Source organism: Clytia hemisphaerica, unplaced genomic scaffold, assembly GCF_902728285.1.
Source record: "Clytia hemisphaerica strain Z4C2 unplaced genomic scaffold, Clytia hemisphaerica genome assembly, whole genome shotgun sequence".
Classification (NCBI taxonomy): domain Eukaryota; kingdom Metazoa; phylum Cnidaria; class Hydrozoa; order Leptothecata; family Clytiidae; genus Clytia; species Clytia hemisphaerica.
This window is the reverse complement of record NW_027103835.1, coordinates 521,780-542,912: the sequence shown is the minus strand read 5'-3', so window position 1 is coordinate 542,912 and position 21,133 is coordinate 521,780. Positions and strand designations below refer to the sequence as shown.

Genomic DNA, 21,133 nt, shown 5'->3' with positions numbered 1-21,133 from the left:
ATGTATCTATTTAGATGTCCAAGTGTTTAGGGAATTGAAAGCCTGGAGGCTGGTTTAACAATTGTGTGTGATGAATTATTAGAGGTCTGCGACACTCCCTTCGCGCCCTCTGGCCAGCTGGCTGGATTATTTACATTCACGAGAAATCGTGCACGGCTAGATGTCCAAGTGGATTCTTGTATCACAACAGATCAACTTTAAATTAACTTATGACTGACAGAATCAGTGAGGAAAATATACTAGGATGATCTATTACATTGTTGTGAAAACGCACTTAAAATGACTTAAATCAATGTTGACGTGGAGTTTGGCGCAAAATTTTAAGGATTGGCGCACATCACGTGAAAGTGATAAGTTGGAATTTCTGGACTATTTTGATATTTTAAAGCCTTTTCTAAAGTATATAAAGTAGAACTTTATTCCATTTTTGTCAAACAGAGAAAGAATTTTGTAAAACGGTCGATTTATTACAGAGAAATAGAGAGATATATCTACTTCTGACTTTACGGACCGTTTTCTCAAAATAGGTTTCAGGGGGTTTTCGCACACCTTGGCAACGTTTTCTCAGGATTGGAAAGAGCTATGATCATGAAATTTTCAGCAGTTGCTCCATTTATGGTTTGCTATGGAATGAATGGATTAGATTTTTGAAAAAATCTAGAAAAATCAATTTTCGACTTTAAAACTCAAATTTTCCATTTTTTAGGTTCCAGACCCCCTGGAATGAAATTTTGAAAAAATTATCCATTCATTCCACAGCTTATCCAAATACTAGCAACTTCCAAAAAAAATTTTTGGAATAGCTTTTATAGATTTTTCTGAAACGCTGCCAAAGTATTTTGATAGTGTATTACCCCCTGGCTGATATTACCCCCGTCTTGGCTATTTTTAGAATTTTTTTTTAATTTTTCACATTGTCTATTGTTATATTACATTTCTGGAAAGTTTCATTTAGAAATCTTTTCTGCTTCAAAAATTATGATGAAAAATGTAAAATTTCAATTTTCTCCATTCTTCATGTGACTCCCACCTTAAGGAAACTATAGATGAAAAGAGAAGTTGCAGTGTTGCCAGTTGCTGATCTGCAGCCAAATGACGAGTATAATAGTCATTAAGTATAGGCATTGGTTTAATATTGACCGAGATGAAAAATAAATCAGGGGTTTATTTTGATTGAAAATGGTCTTCCTAATCGTACTTCTTGCTAGATAGATGTTATCTTTTCATAGATTCATTTCGACATTGTTAAGAGAAATCTGTCTCATTAGCAACAAGATGAGAGAAGGAAGAAATGTTTAATAATAATCAAATCCAAAGAGTGTATGAATTTCTACGGAAGTAATTTGATGAAACTATTCTTTAATGCAAACCTGCCTCACATGAACATGTTAATCCACACTTCCGCCGCACAAAAGATTCCTTAAATCCTCTATCTACTTTTTTCGATAGCCAAAATCTTAAGAACAAGTTAAGAAAATTCTATGGCTGTGCGGAATCTAAAACATTCGAATTCTAAGGAAAATTGATAAAAGTAATCGAGGGGCAAATCACTCGAAAAATGCTTTACGAGATTTATGATTTCTGATTTATCTATGATTTATTTATGATTTATTTTTTAATTATTTTTGAATTATCTCTAACTTATGAATAGGAGTAATTTAATGGAATTTTTTTTTTCAAATTATAACGAACTGATAATTAAAATCATTGTCAAAAAATTAAAAAAATTTGAAAAGTCAATTTATTTTCGAAATACATTTTATTTGTTTATAGTTTATTTATGATTTATTTATGATTTATTTTTAATTTATTGATTTATTTATGATTTATTTTTGATTTATTGATTCATTTCTGATTTATTTTTTATTTATGATTTATTTTTGATTTATTTTTGATTTATAAAATTGCGTACGAGGTTTATTTTAGTGATTTGCCCAAAGTAATCACATTTATAAAATTATAAGGTGAAAATAAGAGCATTTCAAGGCTTAAAAATCAATAACTTAAAAACATTCGAAGACTACAAAAATTTTAGATGTTCTTAAATGAACAACGTGTATCTTATAAGATGAACAAAGTGAACATGACTCAATATGGGTAAGTCAACCAACGTCAGTGGATTAAGGAAATAACTACTGTACATCTTATGACCGAGTGTGTCATGAATCAACTTTCTTCTTTAAAATAAACGAAAAGGTGGCCCCTCCCTTTTTGACACCCTATCTGAAAACTGTCGCTCCTAAGGGGACAAATCCATGGCATAAAGTCCCGTTCAAACACGCTAAAAATATCTAACACCAACTCTACGCCTCTTTAACCTTTAGGTTTTCTAGCTACTATAAAAAAGTGGATTAAACGATACTTTGCTGATTTCCCGTCGCGACGTCACCCGATTATATTGAACTTGGCGGTATTCTTTTGCAAGACTTATCTGAGGAAGATCACAATATTTTGAAAATATCTATGGACAATGATCAATGTGAAATTTATGTGTGATTTTCCTGCATTCAAGTCGGATGTATACTGTTGCAATTATGTAATGGCTTCTGTATTTAAGGACAGATAATTCTTCACAAATTACTTGCATTCGACCTACTGAAGAGTTGAAAATGATTAAGTTAATTTTCTTGTTATGTTTGAATATTTATTGGGTGGAGACAAAAGAAGCAGTCTGTGAAGACTATATTGCTGGTGACGAATTCTGTGTGTGTCGTAAGTCAAATTGATTGTCCCATATACCTTAAACGGGAACAAGAAAGCCTAAGCGGCGTAAAGGCACAGCAGTGCTGGCACTGCCAACATATTTTTTCGTTGCAGAATCGCCATACAACAGAAGCGAATTTTTTCAATGTATAGACTCGAGTCGGGCGAACAATAAAGATTTATTAAGCTTTTTTCTACTAATTAAGGAAAGAAAGGTTTGACCATATAAGTTGGAGGTATTAATTATATGTGGTTTTTCCTTACGCATGCGCACAATAGAAAGTCAGATAGTTCGATTATAGCCTGGAATCGTCGATTGATAATTGCGTTCATAGGCCCCGACAAAGTCAAATCTTTTCAACCAGTTGTGTTTTAAAGGCCCATTGCGCTGCGCGCTGCGCCTGACGAAATTTTTACAACAGTTGCGAAGTTGTCATTCATGACAATTCCCGACTTAGTTTTTCCGGAATCCGTTTTTCCCGTATCAGTCAAGATTTTTTTTGCTAGTGTTTTTTTCAGTGAGTGTGGCTGTAAACCAAGTGGGCATTGAGTGGCTTGTTGAACTATTTTAAAGGTCCAGTTTAAACTCGCCACAGAAATCGTCCTTTTAGCGTAAGCTAGCGTTGCTCACCAATTAAAGACTGTTGACTCACTCTAATTCGATCTTAAAAAGACCAAAAGTTATCGAATTAGAGAAAGATTTGCAATTCCAAAAGTATTTTATACAAATTTTTAGCTGAGGGGACCTATATTTAAGTTCGAGTTATAGAAAGATTCGAATAGTAGAGACTCGAATAATTGACTGTATATTCTCAACCACTGATCATACTTTATCAGAGTATACTTTTAATTAGACGAACCTACTGTCAACACAAGGTTACTAAAAAGGGAAATAATTAAATGTAGCATAAACTTGGAAATAGATTTTAGCGGGGCGGATAGACGATGCTATCGTCCGTTTAAAGGTCAAGTAAACGCGGGAAAAAGTTCGGGCGTCAGGGCGGTTTACGGGAAAAAAGTGGTGGTAGAGTTTTGGAACATCTCCGCCACTGCTTACTCCACCCGAATTTATCACGCCTCTCCTAAACTATTCCCTTTTTTAGTGATCTTGTGTAGACGTAAGCAGTGGCGGAGGTGTTTACAGTGTAAACTATTTGTTCCAAAATCTACCGCTACTATTTTTTTCCGTAGACTGCCTCCCACCGTGATGGTATATATTTCCCGTGTTTACTATCTCTCTAACGGATGATATTTAATTAAGGCTGGTCTCCACTTTCGCGTGAAATGGGCGACAGTTTTTTTCTTAACCTTTTTTGCCTGAAGAAAAGATTACGTCATAAAAAAGTTTCGCGCGAACAAAAAAAAAGTTGAAGGAAGTTCTATTTTTTTCATCCGTTAGTCAATTTCGACCAATGGAATTGCTTATCATTTTTCAACCGACCAATGACCTCACAAAAACGTTAAAAAGTTTTCGCTGATGTCGCGCTAAAGTGGAGACCGGCCTTTAGAGTATACTTTTATTCTGTTACTACATTCAATTTTGTTTTCTTTTACAGACAATGGGTACATTTTCACTTATGTTCCCGAACCAACCAACGGAATAGCAGCGTTAGAAATGTGTAAGCCAGGATATTTGGCCACTATTCAAGATTTGTCTGATATACAAGTAATCAGTGATCTTCTAGCACGCAAGTAAGACTCCTAGCTGACACATAACGTTGTTTCGACGTCAGTTTAACCATGTTTAAAATTCACAACGTCCATATAACGTTAAATGAACGTTGAAACAACGTTGTGTGTCAGCTTTGTAACGTTTGGACATGCTCCATTTTTCCCTATTTTCAATCAAAAAATTTCAATTTTAGTCCAAATTACGAGAATTTACAACCCTTTGATTATAGGGACTCGATTTTCGATATATCGTACTTTTGGGACTGAAACTGAATTGCTTATTTATGGTTTTATGCCCCTACTTTAAGAGACTTTTAAGAATTTAAAAAGGAACCTTTATAGCTCACAACCATTTACCCCCCTCCCCACGGATATATTTTATTTTAATACAAAGTTACATTACTTTTCTACCAACAAACTTTTCGTTTAATTTAATTTTTGTAAACGATTCAACACATTTGTATGATCGTTCTATTATGTACAGTTTTTAACTTTCAGCAATGCTCCCGCGAGTGCAGAAATTTTCCTTGGTGGGCCAGTGAATCTTCCTCAATTGGGGGTTGGGATTTTTAACGTTGATGCTACAATGACGAATCCTTCGATCCCGGATCCACAGGTAGGGAATGTGGCTACCATCAGTGCTGGTGATTCACAATTTTCTGATCTCTCAGAAGCCTTTGGTTTATTATCGTTGGGATATGTGTGCAAGTCTATTTATTATGATAATGGAAAGATTTTTTTCTCCACTTTGAATTCGTTCACTCGACGCGATGAAGCTGATTGTGGTGAGAATGGAAAACTGGTCACATTTGATCAACATTCTGCTAACAAAGTGACTAGAATCACCAAAGAACTCAGTTTGAAGTAAGTTCTGCATTTTAAGTGTGCATGCGTACGTAAGTATTAATCATTATTCAAAACCTGCTGTTTTGGTGTGATGTGCAACTTTAGAAAATTTGATAGAACCTTTGTGTCTTTTGAGCTTTTACCCAGTCGAAAATCAGGACTTCGTAAACTTTTAAAAACACCCCGTGTATTTCACAATCTAAAAACAGTATTTAATAACCCCATTCAAAGCAAATTAACAGAAAAAAATTTCCTCGTTTTTTGATCGGCTAGTTTATTACACTGTCAACAATTCTCACTTGGCAAGTTTATGTATTTGCCCTTTTGAGGAAGGTAAAGTGACACATACGTAATCTTGGTATTTATAAAGTTACCCGTTGTCATCTTAAAGCTCTCCTGATTCACAAAAAATGGGTATTTATCATGGCACATGGCAGTTAAACTAAATGATTCAATGCTGGTCAAAATCAATAGCATCAATTTCCGGGAAAACATTTCCCTGTGACCAAACTAAAACTTGCATAGGAAGCATATTGCATAGGAGGTTGAAATACTACTAAAAACATGGAAAGAATATCAAAGGTTAAAAAAATATTTTTTGACTTTGTTTTTCAGAGCATTTGGATTTTCGGAAATCTTGTATCACATTGGAGCAACGTATGATGCAGAAACAATGGAATTGGCGTGGGATGATGGGACTCGCTCTACTGTCCGTAACTGGTGCTCAAACCCTCCCTCCGTTGATAACCCTAATAACTTGGACCCAGTTCCTGATCAGTGTGTCGTGGTGACGTCAACTGGTTGTTGGGAGTTACAACGTTGTTTCGCGGTGCTCCCAACTCCCCCGCTTGGTTTTATTTGTGACGCTGATCAGAGAGGAATCGATTTAAGTGAGAGAAACCAGATGCTAACAATGGTCAAAGTATTACAAAAAAAGATCGCTGAAATAAAGGCTGGTTGTCAATCTTGTGCTAAAAGACATTGAAAAACAAGTGTTTTTTTCTTTGAGTTTAAAGCTAAAAGACATTAGTCAGGCAGCTGGGGTCACATAATCTTTAGTTACAAAGTTTGTGAAGAAAGCTCTGTTGGTTTTTATAATCGAGTTGTGTTGAGAAATCGTGTATATCCACTAATAAAAAGTCTTCTATATCGATTTTTGAGAGCTTTCGAACAGTGGTATTGGAATTTCATTTTGAAGAGTTTGAATTTTCAGATTTCTTGCCTCTCGGACCAGGTAAAAGTGACGTTGTGGACGTTAAAGAAACCTTCGGGCGTAACTTTTTATAAAGGAATTTTCTATAGAGAAAAAAGACACTGTTTTTGGTATTAAGTTGCAAGATGATCATGTTTACTCACGAAAATTTATTAGTTAGCTCCATATACATTTGTAAATATGAAAAATATGACTTTTCTATATTTCCAAAGTTGAGGAAATATAACTTTCAGTTTACTTTAGGATATATTTACATTTTCATCATTTTATTGCATAATTATTTATGATAATGTATGCTTAGAAATTAATTCTATTTCTACAGGGTGTCCCTAATAAAAGTATCGAGTTTGAACATGCGATTGAGTAAAAAAGTTTGTGTGTGTTATCGCTAAAATATAAGAACGTTCTCCATCACATAGGCTCATTACAAAAGGTAGTTACTAGCAGTTAGCTGAAGCTATAAATGCCCCGAAACCGCCGGAGTTAAACATTTATTGCCAGCCATTATAATTTGATAAGTAACATTTAGTTACGACGATAAAAGCCTTTTAAAACAACATTATGTTCTAAAGTTGAAATTAGATGTAAAGTCCTTTTCTTGGCTGTCATCCTTAAAGTCCGGCAGTAGGACGTGACAACTGAGGAGTATATTCTGACTCAACCTCAAGATTACTTTGGAATAATTAGGTTTGAGAAGAACGTTTCACAATATACGCAATCAGGGTAAACTTAGGTAGGATTTGTAGGACAAATTTTTCTGGAAAATAAACATTTCTTTTTTGTTGTTTTAAGACTGAGTGTAATAGAAGAGTGGAAAAAAGAAATTGCAAGTAGGACTGTATAAGATGTATTGTAATAAGATTCTTATTCATCGTGTAAAAATATTAGCGTTTAAAGTCTTTAAAATACTAAGAACTCTTTATAAAAATATGCTTCCTGCTTTAAAAATAGTCCGTCTCTATACAATTCAATTTCCAAAGACCACGTTGTATGGTATGAAATTTCAGTTAAAACAATTAAACGACCAGGAACACCAGTTTACAACCAGGAAAATAAGCGACATTGTGTTAGCAACATGTAAGTCAGAAGTCAGCACCATTGCATCATTTATAACGTTCAGGTTTTGTTGAATCTAAATTATTGGTCATTCGTTGTAGATAGAAATACAGCAATCGTGTAGGCAATATAAGAAACTGATTTGAATCGACACATACACCAGGACATCAAGGGAAATGGTGGAACAAATAACAAAAAGGTAACAGGTAACAGCATGATAACGAATCAGCAAATGTCGAGTTACAAATTAACGTTACGAAGGTTGATGATTGAAATAATTTCTCGTTTTGATGAATAAGCTTTGAAAATGACCTAAAAAAGGAAAAGAAAATCAAGCCACTTATTTGTTAAGTCAGAAAGTCGTATACGAACAAGTTGATAAGGAAATTAGTATGTGGGAATTGGGTTTTACCTTGAAAAAATAGTATGTGGCTGAAATTTGGCAAAGAGGTCCCTTTGGAGTTATAAATTGGCAAATAGCCCAATTTTCGTTATCTACTCTTTCAGGTCTTTCTAATGAACCGGTTTAAATTTATTTTTGAAGTCTTTTTGAAATCATTTTCTATTGGTTTTGTACTGAAAAATGACGTCATGGAAAATTGGCCCAAAAAGAGTCTCAATTGATAGCGCTTTTTTCTGGTACATACTAAATTAAAAAATCAAATAATCATGACAACTAAAAAATTACGACTCTTACCATTAGGAAAGGTCATTTTGAAGCATCATTGAATTGTGTTTGTGACATATTCCTTTGATATCGAGCTTTAAATTGAAAAAAAAATCATTATTTACAATTTTGAAAATACATTTACCCCTCCCCCCAATCTTTAAAAACGTTTAGTTCTCATCAATATACACCCTTATCAAATCAATCTTGTCTCAGTTTCTAGTGCCAAGCCGTTAATTTTTTTTTCTGTTCTTCTAATTCTCTAAATTTAAAATTTTTCCTTCTCTTTATATCTTGTAAGCGTTCTAATGTCATTGGCTCAATAATCATATCTTTTAGCTTTCTCACTCTTGAAATTCCAACATACGCTAAACCAATAAATCTTTCTGTATTTCCTAAATCAATCCATGCTTTATTCAAAGTTAACCCTTGAGACTTGTGAATAGTTATTGCCCAAGACAATCTCAAAGGAAGTTGTTGCCGCTCATGAGATGTACCGCGAAGGTCTGAAGAATTTGTCAAAGGAATAATAGGAACACAGCGAGGTTGGTCTTCGCATACACTCGGTCCTTTATAAAAAGAGTCAAATTGAACAATAACAGCTATAGGCAGATTTGGAGGAGAATCTCCTTCTTGATAAATAATATCTTTAACTATTCCCATTGACCCATTACAAAGTCCTTGGTCTGTCCAAAGGTTTCTAGTCAACATTACTCTTGCACCGATGCTTAAAAATACCTTAGGTTCTAATCCACCCATGTCGTCTGAAGAAAGTTTAGCTGATTCTTTATTACTGTGTCTTGCATTAATTTGTGCCACTGGGACATTTAAGCTCATCAATGCTTCATGGTTATCGGAAGCAACTTTCTCATTTGAAAAAGATAATTTCACAAAGTCTTTTAAATTTAAATTATCAGTCAAATTGGCAGGTGTCCTAGATAAGAACATCTGCCAATCTTCCTCAGTTGAATCACCGTTTCTTAATCTCAATAAGGCAGCTTTGAATTTTTCTTGCTCAAAATCATCACCTTTAGATCTTTCATTTACTGTAAGCTTTATCACAGTCGTAAACTTTCTATACATGCAAAAACCCAATGTACCAATTTCACTTCTAGGTTTTCTTATGATACAATACTTCATCTCCAACAGGGGGTAATTGAGCAATATCTCCTACCAAGATTATAGATATTCCACCAAAAGCTTTGTCTGATTCACCTGTTCCTTGTCTACACCGTTTATCTATCCATCCTAGCATATTTTGACCAACAACAGAATACTCATCAATAATCATATATTTAACTCCACTGAGTCTTTCTTGTAGGCGTAAGAGGGCAGGACCCTTCAAATCGTTTCGGTTTTTTCCTCTTATTGGAAGATTCAATAAAGAATGCAAAGTCTTACCATTAATATTAAATGCAGCTATTCCAAAGTAGGCTGATACAATACATTTTTTCTCCTTCAGTAAAGCTCTAATGTTATTAATTAAGTAACTTTTTCCACTCCCTGCTAACCCGGTAATCATCATGAATAGCTGATCTCTGTGATTCATATCATGATCTAATAATATATCAAATGCTTTTCTTTGGGACTCATTAAGGGAGTCTACTTTTAGTTCAAACACTTGTTCAACTGGGTTCTCAGACATTTCGGCTTTTCTTTTGTCAAGCCAAGAAACCATATTTCCAATCTGCTCTTCAGTGTAATTATTTCTACAAGACTGCCAAAATTCTAAATCGTTATGAGATGGCTCATCTCGATTAGTTTCATTGTTATTCGCACATAAATCAGCTAAGTGCATCCATTCTTCACGTTCCCCTTCAACATTCTCTTCAAATTCATCAGTTTCTGACCTTTCAAAATATAATTCAGCATTATTAAATTCTCTTCTCCAATTAGGGACAACACTTTGACCTAAATCAGTTTGCAAAAACTCATTCCATTTTTGGCAAAACATATCAGTATCATCCTCATTTAAACCATCCCAAGCATCACTAATCCTGGTCCTCCATGGTTTGTATTTTAGCAGTTGGTATTTGCAAAATACATAAAAATGAGGCCCTTTTGGATCAAATGATGGTGTTGGGAAGGCTCTAACAATAACTGGCTTCTTACGTTTTTTTCAAAACATCTTTTTGCACTGAATAGTTTGAAACAAATTGCATAAAATTGCTATCTAAACTAAAACGAATGCATCTACACATCCTTCAAGGTTAGCTCTGTTAGCATAATTATCAACAGTTGAAGCTTCAGTAAGGACATCCTCATTATTGATTTCAACCTTTCGACCTTTCGAGATCCGTCAACCGAAAACATTAACAACTTGAAAAGATGAACTGACCAGTTTTAATGATAATATATGGTGCATTACCTCTTGTATACTAAAATCTCTTTCCCCGACAGCTCTAATCATTAATTTCTGAATAACAGATCTCATTTGTTCAGTTCCTTTTAAATTCTCAACAACAGAAACAAAAGCGTCTCGAGCAACATCTGATATTTTTTCTGCCTTTGAGGCATACTTAGCAAGATATTCTAAACATGCATTGTAATCAATAATTGGTTGTATATCGCAATTAGCTCTCCATGATTGCAATTGCAATCTCTGATGCCTGTTTACTCTTGAGTCGTTTCTTTTCAATACAATTTTTGGTCTGTACTGCTTACCATATTTCTTTGAATTCAATTCCTCAAATTCAATATAAGTTTCATTGCAATCCTCAAAAGGAAAATTGAATCTACAATATTGTTCATCGTCATTCTTTTTACGTAAGCAATAGGCTGTACTGCACTTAGTATGCCTCTGAACACTATTTACTAAATTTGCATAATCATCGTCAAGCTCATTTTCATTAATGTCTTCAACTTTTTTTTTGCATGGGTGCACTTTCGGTTTTACCCAGCCTTCTTCAGGAGTACAGGGGTTACACGCTGTCACAATAGAATCAACATATTCAGTAACTTCCCTTTCTGCTACTTTTCCTTCATTGACTTTAGTTTCAAGCTCCACTCTGACATTATCCTCAAATTCAGAATCTAGTAATTCTTTCTCAGCTATATGTCCTTCTAAAGCCTTTTGAGTAAGAGAGCACAATCCTGGGTCATTTTTAAGTTTTGCTACCCCATGACAGTGGATTGAGCCTCTCATAACAGCATATTCAAATCTGTACCAGTGCCATTCAGCACCTAAAGTCTCATAAAGCCAAAGTTTAACAAAGTTTTCAACTCTGACAGTAAAAAACCAGTCTATCAAATGAGGATTATTTATAATATTTTCTCGCAATGTATCACTTGAGCTTTCATTATTATTTGAAAATAATGCATGATATTCTGGCCAATGGAATTCAGCACATGACAGAGTCCAAAAAATTGTTGGAGAACCAACCTGACTAATTGTAGCTTTTAATTCTTCTTTAGCATGATTCCAGTACGCATTTGTACCTGTCACATTCTTCGCATATCTCATTAGCTTTTTCATGATTGTAGCATGACTACCTTCTCTAACCATATCCTGTAATTCATTAATCGTCAAATTAGCTTCTCCTGGATTTTGCTTCAAGTAAAAACTTCCTTGTCCCAACAGGCGTCTACGATAAAGCATATTGTAAGCCCAAAACCCAAATCGAGGATGGGCTGCAAATCTGTATACCCATTTCCCATCTACCATCACCATCAGTTCAGCAAATTTTATTAAATGTTTAATCTTTTCAGAAAAAGATTCTGTATCACTTTTAGCAATAGACTTTCTGATGCTTGAATTAGTTGGATCTCCTTTACCATCTGGGAAAAGTGTTGGGAAAGCTAAAGTAGCCAAATACTCTGTAGTGAACTCATTTAAAGGCTCGTTGCCTATCTTAACAGATTCTGGATTCAAAATTGAATCATTAATTATATCTTTTTCTTTCTTAGTTTTTACTTTAATTGGAATAAAACTCCCCATTTCAGTATTGCAATCATAAACTTTTTCTTCACTATCCTCAGAATTTGGACCAAAATCAGGAAGAATTCCCTCATTATCTAAATCATCATCTTCAACCTCTTCTTGATTGAAGTCTACATTCATTGGCATTTGCAAATAATCATCTTCAGGCAATTTATCAAATCTACTTCTATCAATAGTCACATTTTGGTACCTTGGGTTATTTGGTTCTCCCATACTATTCTTTCCGGTTAGCCACACTAATGCATCAAGAACTTTTTGTCTCCGCACTCTTAGGTCTCTTGATCTGTTATCTTTCCCGTCAATTTTAAAAACGATAACTGGGATATCACTGGGATATCTTGGCAAAACATTAGCAATGTGCTGAACATCATGAGGTAAAGTTAGAACATGTCCTTTATAAGCTTTTTGCCCTCCATTTGGCTTAGTATAAACTTGAATAACAGGAAATGCTCTAGCAATAAGCATTTCTTCAACCTGTGTTAAACCTTGCAGTTCCAGTGGAACTTTACTTGGAATCATATCATTTTCAATACTAAATTTCTTTGGCTGAGTTTTATCTCTTTTACATCTTACGCATTCATAATTACTTTTATCATTTGGAGTCTTACAAAGTGGCCAGCCTTCCTTACGAGTGTTGCACTGAAAAATAGTCATTTCTAATTTTTTGTGAAATTTATCACCCAAAAAGTCACCATTCTTTTCTGTATTTTGCCTTTTTTTAGCATGATTACGTTCACGCTGCTGAGCCTTTATTTTCTCTTTATTCTTCTCATAATATTCTTTTTGTTTTTCTTTACGCAAATCTTTTGTTTTTTCATGATTACGTTCATGCTGCTGAGCCTTTATTTGCTCTTTATTCTTCTCATAATATTCTTTTTGTTTCTCTTTACGCAAATCTTTTGTTTTATCATGATTACGTTCTCGCTGCAGAGCCTTTATTTTCTCTTTATTCTTCTCATAATATTCTTTTTGTTTTTCTTTACGCAAATCTTTTGTTTTTTCATGATTACGTTCACGCTGCTGAGCCTTTATTTGCTCTTTATTCTTCTCGTAATATTCTTTTTGTTTTTCTTTACGCAAATCTTTTGTTTTTTCATGATTACGTTCACGCTGCTGAGCCTTTATTTGCTCTTTATTCTTCTCATAATATTCTTTTTGTTTTTCTTTACGCAAATCTTTTGTTTTGGCGAAATATTCCTTACGCTTGTCTTTTGTCTTTTCATAATAGATTTTTTTATCCTCACAGTTGTTTTTGTAATAATTCTTCCTTTTCAAATTAATACGTTCCTTATTTTTTGCATAATATCTTTTATCGATCTCAGCTTTATCTTCCTCAATTTTTTTGCTTTTGCTTCTTAATGGATAGTCCTTTAAATCATCTTTGCCCATCTTTCTTTTCCTCAAAGTGCTAGCTATCTCAAAATGTACAAAATTAGTTTGATCAGAAATGTTTTCCTTTATGTAAATGCAAAAAAACCATCCATCTTTATGAATCTCATAAAGTTGACGCAAGCTTTCGCAACAAAATGTTTTTTCATGTAAATCATCAATATAGATCCAATTATTATCATCTAATACAGCACATGAAAAGTGGTCTCCTTTATGTCTAACAAGACCTCTCAGGACATAGTTTTGATCATTTAAAACCAAATTCTGTCCAAATTCTATATCATAATCACCTCCAAATTCTACAAGGTAGCACCTACACAAACGACACTAGCGATGTATCGTGAGAAATATTCCCACAACTACTGCACATTATTGATTTATCAATCATAACTGGGTTTAAAAGATTTTGCCAATTATGGAAGTCATCTAAAAGATTTAAGTTTAATTCTGAAATGTAATTCAAAAATATACTACATTGACGAATTAATTCTTCACTACAGTTAGAGCATGATCCCTCTATTCTGTAACGTGTCTCAAATAAAGCTTTCTCTCGCTCTGAAAAATTACGAACAATACTTCCTGAAAAAATCTGAGAAAACTCAGCATCGCAATCACGTTTTTCAAAAGATGTGCAATTTGCAATTAAGAAGTCCCAAACAGGCTGACGAATAATAGATAAGTTTTCTTCATTTTCTCTATTGTCTGAATTTAAAATGATACTGTATGACTTCAAACAATTTGTTAACAAATCAAAGAATAAGCTCTGTGTCTCAATTTCAGCAATGTATGGGCCAAACGCAGAATATGCTACTTCCAAAAATGAGTCTACTGCACATGTATACACTGAATCTTGGTGTCTACACAAATTCATAAAATGTAAGTCTCTATTACCTCTATCATTTTTGTACACGTACCTCTCCTGATCTATCTGTTCTTCTTCTGAAGAAAGCTCATCAATAATTTTCTGAGAAATTCCTTCATCAGAAACTGAAGAAGGCTCAATAAATTTCTGAGAAATTCCTTCTGAAGAAGGCTCATCATGATTTTTCTTAGACATTTTCATAGATATTTGAATATTACCTTTTACCTTTTTCTGTTTTCTTGTTCAGCAAAAAGACACAGCTAGCTACAAAAGCAAGTCATTGTCAAATTTCAACCATCGTGGATAGCTAGGAAAGCTACCTTCTCTGTCCGTGCATAGCTAGGAAATCAATACAAGTAGCAGCAAAAGAGATTATCGCGCGCGAACATTTTTTAACCGCGCGCGGCCCGCTCAGAATCGGACGAAACATGAATATGAATATGAATATGAATATGAATATTTTTCTGGCGAGCAGGTCCGCTACGTGAAGCAACAAAAGCCCCTGCGGGGCAACAACGTATAAATTAATCAATAGCCCTTTTACTATTCCCCTGTTGCATAAATGTACGTCTTTAAAAATCAAAATTAATAAAAATTCAAATTCCCTCGTTTTACTTTTTTATTGTTCCATACATTCCATTTTTATTATTTTCATAGTTTTACATACGATTCTTTACAAACATGTTTTAATTGTTGCGTTTTTCTCATGATCGTAATTTCGTTGCATTTGTAAACAGGCAGAGTATGTGTTTATTGTTACGTAATGACAAAGAAAAAAGAGGGAGAGCTTAAAATACAATTTTGTGAATACACACTTAAAACTTTCTACTCAATCGCATGTTCAAACTCGATACTTTTATTAGGGACACCCTATATAGAAATTAATTTATTTATTTATCAATTTTGTCAATTATGTTTAACCCTATTATTATCAGGCTTTTTCGGATTTTGTATTCTCAAGGGGGGTGTTTTCCACCAGCCTTGCATAACTTTTGATCTAGAAAAGGTATGGACTTGAAATTTGGCACAAATGTTCTCTATCATAATAGAAGTTCATAGAAAAAAATTTGGGTTGATGACGTCATCATAAAGGTGATGACGTCATCACAAAGTTTCACAATTATCGCTGACCAATGAAAAAGTACTGTTCAATAAAATAGCAATCAAAGTTGAACGAATGGAGATATTTCAATTCTGTTTTAAATTTCTAAAAGCCAAAAATAATATCTTTAACATATTTGCCGGTTTTTACCATACTAATAAAATCAAAATTTAAAATCCATGCAGAAAATGAGTAAATTTTTTCAAAAAACAATGACGTCATTTTTGATGACGTCAGCAGTTTTTGAAAATTTTTTAAATAATTTTTAAAATTTATCATTAATACCTATAACCTGTCAAAATTTGAAGTCAGTTGGATGGCTAGATCAAAAGTTATGCTAAATTTAAGATTTTGGGATTTTACAGGGTTTTAGCTGGATTTTATGATATGCCTGCACAAAAAAGTCATAAAACCTGATCTGGTCGGTGTATAATTGTAAAATTTGGTATACATGCTGCTAATAGGATTATATTAAAAGTCAAAAACTTTCAGAGTGTTAAAAAAATTTTTCAGTGAGCTATTAGCAAAAGAGTGCCAGCCTGGTGGAAAACACCCCCCCCTTGATAAAAATAGGGTTAATATTTATCCACTTTGTTTTTGTTTATATATCATACTTCAAAACCACATCATCACATTTCATTCTCGAAAAAATATACCCTGCCCCAAGTATAAGGTATTTCATGCCAGTCTGGAAAGGAGGAAAATATTACGCCGGAGCTGCGCCAACTTGACTGGGAAAAGTTGAGGGCAGCAGATCTCAAACTTCAAATCTACGCCGGAGATATTCGGCGCATATATCCAGACTGGATTGTACCGTACAAATACAAAACCGCGTTCAAAAAAAGGGTCTGGTAAGCGAGATATCGTATCTTGAACTTTCTTGTTGTATTTTTTGGCGAAATTTATTCCCAAAAATGTTTTCGTTTCCCTCTCAAAGGCCTCATATCTAAAACAATTGTCAAATAAAAGTTTTTTGATCTTTTAATGAGCATTCGAATCATACTTATAAGCATATCTAGGATCAGATAGGGCAAAAATTTAATCATGTGCTAGGCAGCATTACCTACGAAAAATGTATTTTCCTGATTCTAGCTGAGATTTTACGGAATTAGCCTTGGGCCTTGTCAAGTCTTAGACCTAAGCATTTCGAGCCTGTTTTCGAATTTAAGTATTTTGGACATTCAATAAGGGGGCCGTCCACACTAACATGTCGAAAATTGAGTACCACCTCCCCCTGTACGCAAATAACGTAAAACAAGCGTAAAAGTCCACAGAAAACAAGCGAAAAAGGGCTATGAAAAAATTCTCTGCGTACGTACGTTTTCCTTTAACCCCTCCCCTCCCCCTGTACGCAAACATACGCTTTTGAGAAGACCCCCTCCCCCTTAGTGGGTACGTACTATGTGAACGGCCCCAAGGATTGACAAAACAAAAAAAATTGTCAAAACTTTCTGGTGGTGCAAAATTGAAAAAAGCCTAACTTAATCAAAGCAAAAAATTAATTCATGGAAACAAGTTCTCTTCAATAATTTATTTCCCTGAACAAACATTAACATTTGCCAAGATAGTACATTCAAATTCACTTCTTTGCAATTCCACGCTTCGCATCTAAAGCCTTGTCCTTCGCGGCCGCACGACGTTCTTGAGCGACGATAGCGGCACGTTTGGTGACACGGGCGTGTGGGTTGAGGCGGGACATGATGGCGGAGTTCTTGAGTGGGTTCTTCTTGATGGTAGCACGTCGAGCACGTGGTTTGACTGGCCGAACAACACTTTGGATTTCGTCGGAGTTGATGATTCGAGCGAGATCTGGCATAGCCATCTTGTGTCGTGGAAGACTAAAAATTATAAAATTATTTAGAGAGCTGTTGAGAAACATTCTACACAATCTTATCTTGGTGCAGTTCAGGAGGCAGTGCCCAAAACGAGCTGCATAATTTTTGTCTTGTTCCTCAGAGAATTGTAGTCTATTAATCACCACGATTGGAAGTAAGTTAAGGTTTCTCATCATTGGAACATAGGAAAAATTTGAAATGTAAGGTATCTTTTTACCAAAGACGCTAGTGTCAAAAAACAAAAGTGGACATGACAGGCACTACATAGATCCAAACTTCAGAGAGTATTCCATCAGAGAATTGTAGTCATAATGTTCACCATGGCTGGAAGTATGATACAATTTTTCATCAGAGGAAATGATTTCAGACCAAATTATACTTACTTGAAGTTCGTTTTTTGTGTTGATGGTTTTCTCCATGTTCCATAGATGGAGTCGAGTTTTTTGAATGCACCTTCAGACCAGATGCAGAGTCTATGAGAGACACAATTGTTATAGAATTAGTACAGAAACAAAAAATGGTGTACCTCAAGGGCAGATATTTTTGCAGTTCACAGCTCAAAATTCAGAAGTTTTGCTGGAATTTAATTTTGCAGAGAATTTTTTGTTTACAATATTTTGACCTAAAAAAACAAATTTAAGTCAATACGAAATAGCTGACAAAGAAAATAAATTTGTATTGGAAACGTCATCACGCTCAAGGTGTGAAAATTTTTTAAGTGTAAATTTAAAATTATTCATATCACTCACCGGCCGAGATGTCCTCCAGGACACAGTTTGAGAAGGTTTAGTCGATCAACAGAAATTGTTTCAACGCCAGGTAAATTTCGGAAAGCTTGTTGGATGCCGTGATCTTCATTATAAACAACAAGAGGTCCTCTGCGCATTGTGTAACGTCGGTTTCTCATTTTACCCTAAAGCAATAAGAATATAGTATTTCTAAAGTTTTTGTTTAAAAAAATACAAAACATCTTAACCATCCTAAAATTGACTCAGAAAAATATAAATAATCATGAAGCAAACTAATGTATCATTGAGGGCAAGTAAGTTCATCATAGCCAATATACAAGTGATTATGGGAAAATATCTAAGCCCTTACTTTTCCAGCGCGAACTTTCTTTGAGTCTTGACATTTTTGTACATCATCGTATGCGTTAATTTTCTTTAGTAAAGCAACAGCTGATTTTGTTTTTGTGAAGCTTTCGATAGCATTAGAGCAAACAACTGGAACTTCTGGAATTCCATCAATTTTGTGTCCACGGGCCATGACAAGGGGTGGAAGAGCACTAGCAGCAACTGCTGAGCAGACAGCATATCTTCGTTGGTTTTGGTTGATAGGACGATGCCATCTTCTCCATGTTTTGGTTGGAGCAAACATTCGTCCTCCACGGCACATGTTACCGAAGGCACCCTGACCAGATCTGTGGGTACCACCACCACGTACTCTTGGAATACGGGCAACAGCACGACCAGTACCCCATGATTCTGCTGAGGTTTGGTGACCAGCATGTTTGTGGACAGCATAGGGTTGTCTGGAATTTTTGGCCATGTTGGTATGGACAAAATTGACAATGTCTGATCGGATTGGTGCCTTGAAGACAGCTGGGAGTGTTACTTGGCTGGAGACATCTCCTTGCTCATTGAAAACAGAAACAAGTGGGCGGGCCGCCTGAAAATAAAAATTTAAATAATAATGTATACAAATTGGAAAAATTTCAAACCAAAGAGCTATTTCAAAAAAGAAAAATTATTAGGGGAATCTACTTTTCACCCACTCTTGGAAAGTTGAGGAAGAACCCCCTGGAAGATGAAATTTTGTTTTGACCCCTTGAAGATTCTGAAAAATGAATCATATCCCCTTAGAAGTTTTTCAATAACCCCTGTATGATTTAAAATAGAAAAAGCCTAATTAATACAGTACCCTCCCAGCACTCTGGAATTGTCCAGAGCAAAAAGTGCTGTTTTTTCGTGCTCCGTGCTCCGGAACACCGTAAGATACTGGAACTGTTTGGAGAGAAAAATAAAAAACAGTGTTGTTTTCGCTGACCCGGAATACTCTGGAACCCGGAATACTCTGGAAGTTTCCAGAGTGCTGGGAAGGTCCTATCAATAACCTCTGGTTTGGACGAAGGAACGGCTATTAGACGAAGTCATATTTTTCCTAAATGATAAGTTTCTAAGGGGCCGTCGACATTCGAATGGTTCTGACCCCCTCCCCCCCTCTACGTTAACGGCCATCAAATTCTCTAAAGTTAAAAAATTGTCAAAAATCGATAAAACTCAAAATTTTCTCCTTCACTTTCATCGATGTTTCGTCAGCCATCTTTAATATCGCTACGGCTTCGCTCAGTTTACATTTTTAAAATAACGGAGATTATTTCTAAACTTTTTTCTGAAAGTTGCACGAATTAATTATCTCCCTAATCATAATCGAAAGAATAGCGGCATTTCAAAGAAAAAAGACCGACCGTCTGCGAAATTCAAGGGCCGCGCGGACCGTCTAAACAAATGGAACACGAGACATAAACATCGGGTCGTTTGTTTTGGTTAAAATTATTCTAAAAAATAGCGAAGTGAATACTTTAGGTATGTGACTTTAGCAGAAATATGGAAAGTAACATTTGTATGAAATAAACGTCTCAAAAATCAATATTTTCTGGTGAAAAGAATTGATATGTGGTGAGTTGACCCCTAAAGAGATTTTCGACCTTCCCTTAACGGCACATGGTCGACCCCCTCCCCTCCCTTAACGGCCAAATGCCGTTAAAAAATTTGACAGTCAAATGTCGACGGCCCCTAAGCTAAATGACCCAAGATGAAGTTTTAGTAAAAAAACAAAGGTTCGATTCCCACTCGCAGCGGTTCACTTGGTAAGTGAATGAACCTTCGCCTGGGTCAACCTATGCCATGTGAGGGGAATTGGGTAGTCAGTCCAAGGTGCTGATGGGGCGCTCATTGAAAGCATCTATAGTTGCGAAAATGGGCCTCAAATCCTCCTGCAACTCAACCAAATTGAAATAGAAATCTTTTCTTGCTAAACAGGACCAAGTTGATTTAAAAAGTCTCCCTTTGGATCCAGTACCTCCTGACACTTCAACCCCTAAAGAAACACAGGTGAAACAGTTTGTTTACCTCCCAAGACGATGGGGACGGACAAAGTGTGGGCAGACAATCTTGTAGACAGGCTAACAATCTTGTTGTGAAAATTCTCACACTACAACTCAGACTTCATACTTTTAATCAAGAATGCAAATCAATGCATCATTGAGGGCAAGTGTGTCATCATTGCTATATATGATAGATATCTTGTCGAATTTTAACTGAGATTGATGTGAAAGAATTCTTACCATTTTAGGGTAGAGCTACTTGTTATAATTCCAAATTTTAGACAGGTCTTTCTGCGATGAATTTGATCTTGAAAAGAACTTCACGTGTCGCTTTAATTCTAAAATGAGCCCCAGATCCCGCGGTTAAAACGCGTTTTCATCTTTCGTACGCGGGCAGCAAAACTCTCAACTTTTTTTACTCTGTAAAATTGAAGTAAAACGCTGCAGGAATCTTGTTGAGATTTACAGATTTACAAAGTTGACCTCTTTGTTAGCGGTGGCGATTGTGTTCGTTTACACCGATTCAATATGGACTGCAATTTCGATTTTGACAACGATTTTCAATGATTTTTGAGAAGAAGATATGAAATGGTAAATCTTAGTTTTGCTACATCTATCAGTAGCTCGATTAGTAACTTACACAGACCATTTCACAGTCTGAATTTATCATTAATTAAAAAAAACACCAATCACTCCTGATTTTGACTAAAAGTGAATAAGTTTAAGAGAACAAAACTAAAATA

General features: G+C 35.1%; 2 protein-coding genes, 1 long non-coding RNA gene and 1 other non-coding gene across 5 annotated transcripts; 1 reads left to right on the top strand and 3 right to left on the bottom strand.

Moving 5' to 3' along the window:
* Nucleotides 1-3,959: 3,959 nt before the first annotated feature.
* LOC136807041 (uncharacterized) lies at nt 3,960-6,667 on the top strand. Its single transcript, XM_067063608.1, has 3 exons — nt 3,960-4,395; nt 4,873-5,238; nt 5,836-6,667. The coding sequence occupies exons 1-3, from the start codon at nt 4,319-4,321 to the stop codon at nt 6,203-6,205; spliced, it is 813 nt and encodes a 270-aa protein (XP_066919709.1). The 5' UTR covers nt 3,960-4,318; the 3' UTR covers nt 6,206-6,667.
* Nucleotides 6,668-7,274: 607 nt separating this feature from the next.
* LOC136807040 (uncharacterized) lies at nt 7,275-14,650 on the bottom strand. 2 transcript variants are annotated; one of them, XR_010846637.1, is made up of 3 exons: nt 14,566-14,650; nt 8,187-8,251; nt 7,275-7,801 (listed from the first exon to the last, which is right to left on the bottom strand). It is a non-coding gene; the product is annotated as an uncharacterized lncRNA (long non-coding RNA). The 2 variants fall into 2 exon arrangements; XR_010846636.1 differs by having other exon boundaries at nt 14,573-14,650.
* Nucleotides 14,651-16,965: 2,315 nt separating this feature from the next.
* Nucleotides 16,966-20,749, bottom strand: LOC136807038 (large ribosomal subunit protein uL4B-like). Its single transcript, XM_067063607.1, has 5 exons — nt 20,631-20,749; nt 18,383-18,952; nt 18,034-18,197; nt 17,668-17,757; nt 16,966-17,287 (listed from the first exon to the last, which is right to left on the bottom strand). The coding sequence occupies exons 1-5, from the start codon at nt 20,631-20,633 to the stop codon at nt 17,029-17,031; spliced, it is 1,086 nt and encodes a 361-aa protein (XP_066919708.1). The 5' UTR covers nt 20,634-20,749; the 3' UTR covers nt 16,966-17,028.
* On the bottom strand, nt 18,270-18,346 carry LOC136807059 (small nucleolar RNA SNORD103/SNORD85). Its single transcript, XR_010846639.1, has one exon. It is a non-coding gene; the product is annotated as a small nucleolar RNA SNORD103/SNORD85 (small nucleolar RNA).
* Nucleotides 20,750-21,133: the final 384 nt, after the last annotated feature.

Excerpts from the sequence above, each read along its gene's own strand:
- LOC136807038 (XM_067063607.1), bottom strand. Across the intron at positions 18,198-18,382 it reads AGAAAGTTCGCGCTGGAAAA|GGTAAAATGAGAAACCGACG; the intron begins GTAAGGGCTTAG and ends TTATTGCTTTAG. Across the intron at positions 17,288-17,667 it reads ACACAAAAAACGAACTTCAA|TCTTCCACGACACAAGATGG; the intron begins GTAAGTATAATT and ends TATAATTTTTAG.
- LOC136807041 (XM_067063608.1), top strand. The coding sequence starts at position 4,319 with ATGTGTAAGCCAGGATATTTGGCCACTATTCAAGATTTGTCTGATATA. Across the intron at positions 4,396-4,872 it reads AGTGATCTTCTAGCACGCAA|CAATGCTCCCGCGAGTGCAG; the intron begins GTAAGACTCCTA and ends TTTAACTTTCAG. Across the intron at positions 5,239-5,835 it reads ACCAAAGAACTCAGTTTGAA|AGCATTTGGATTTTCGGAAA; the intron begins GTAAGTTCTGCA and ends TTTGTTTTTCAG.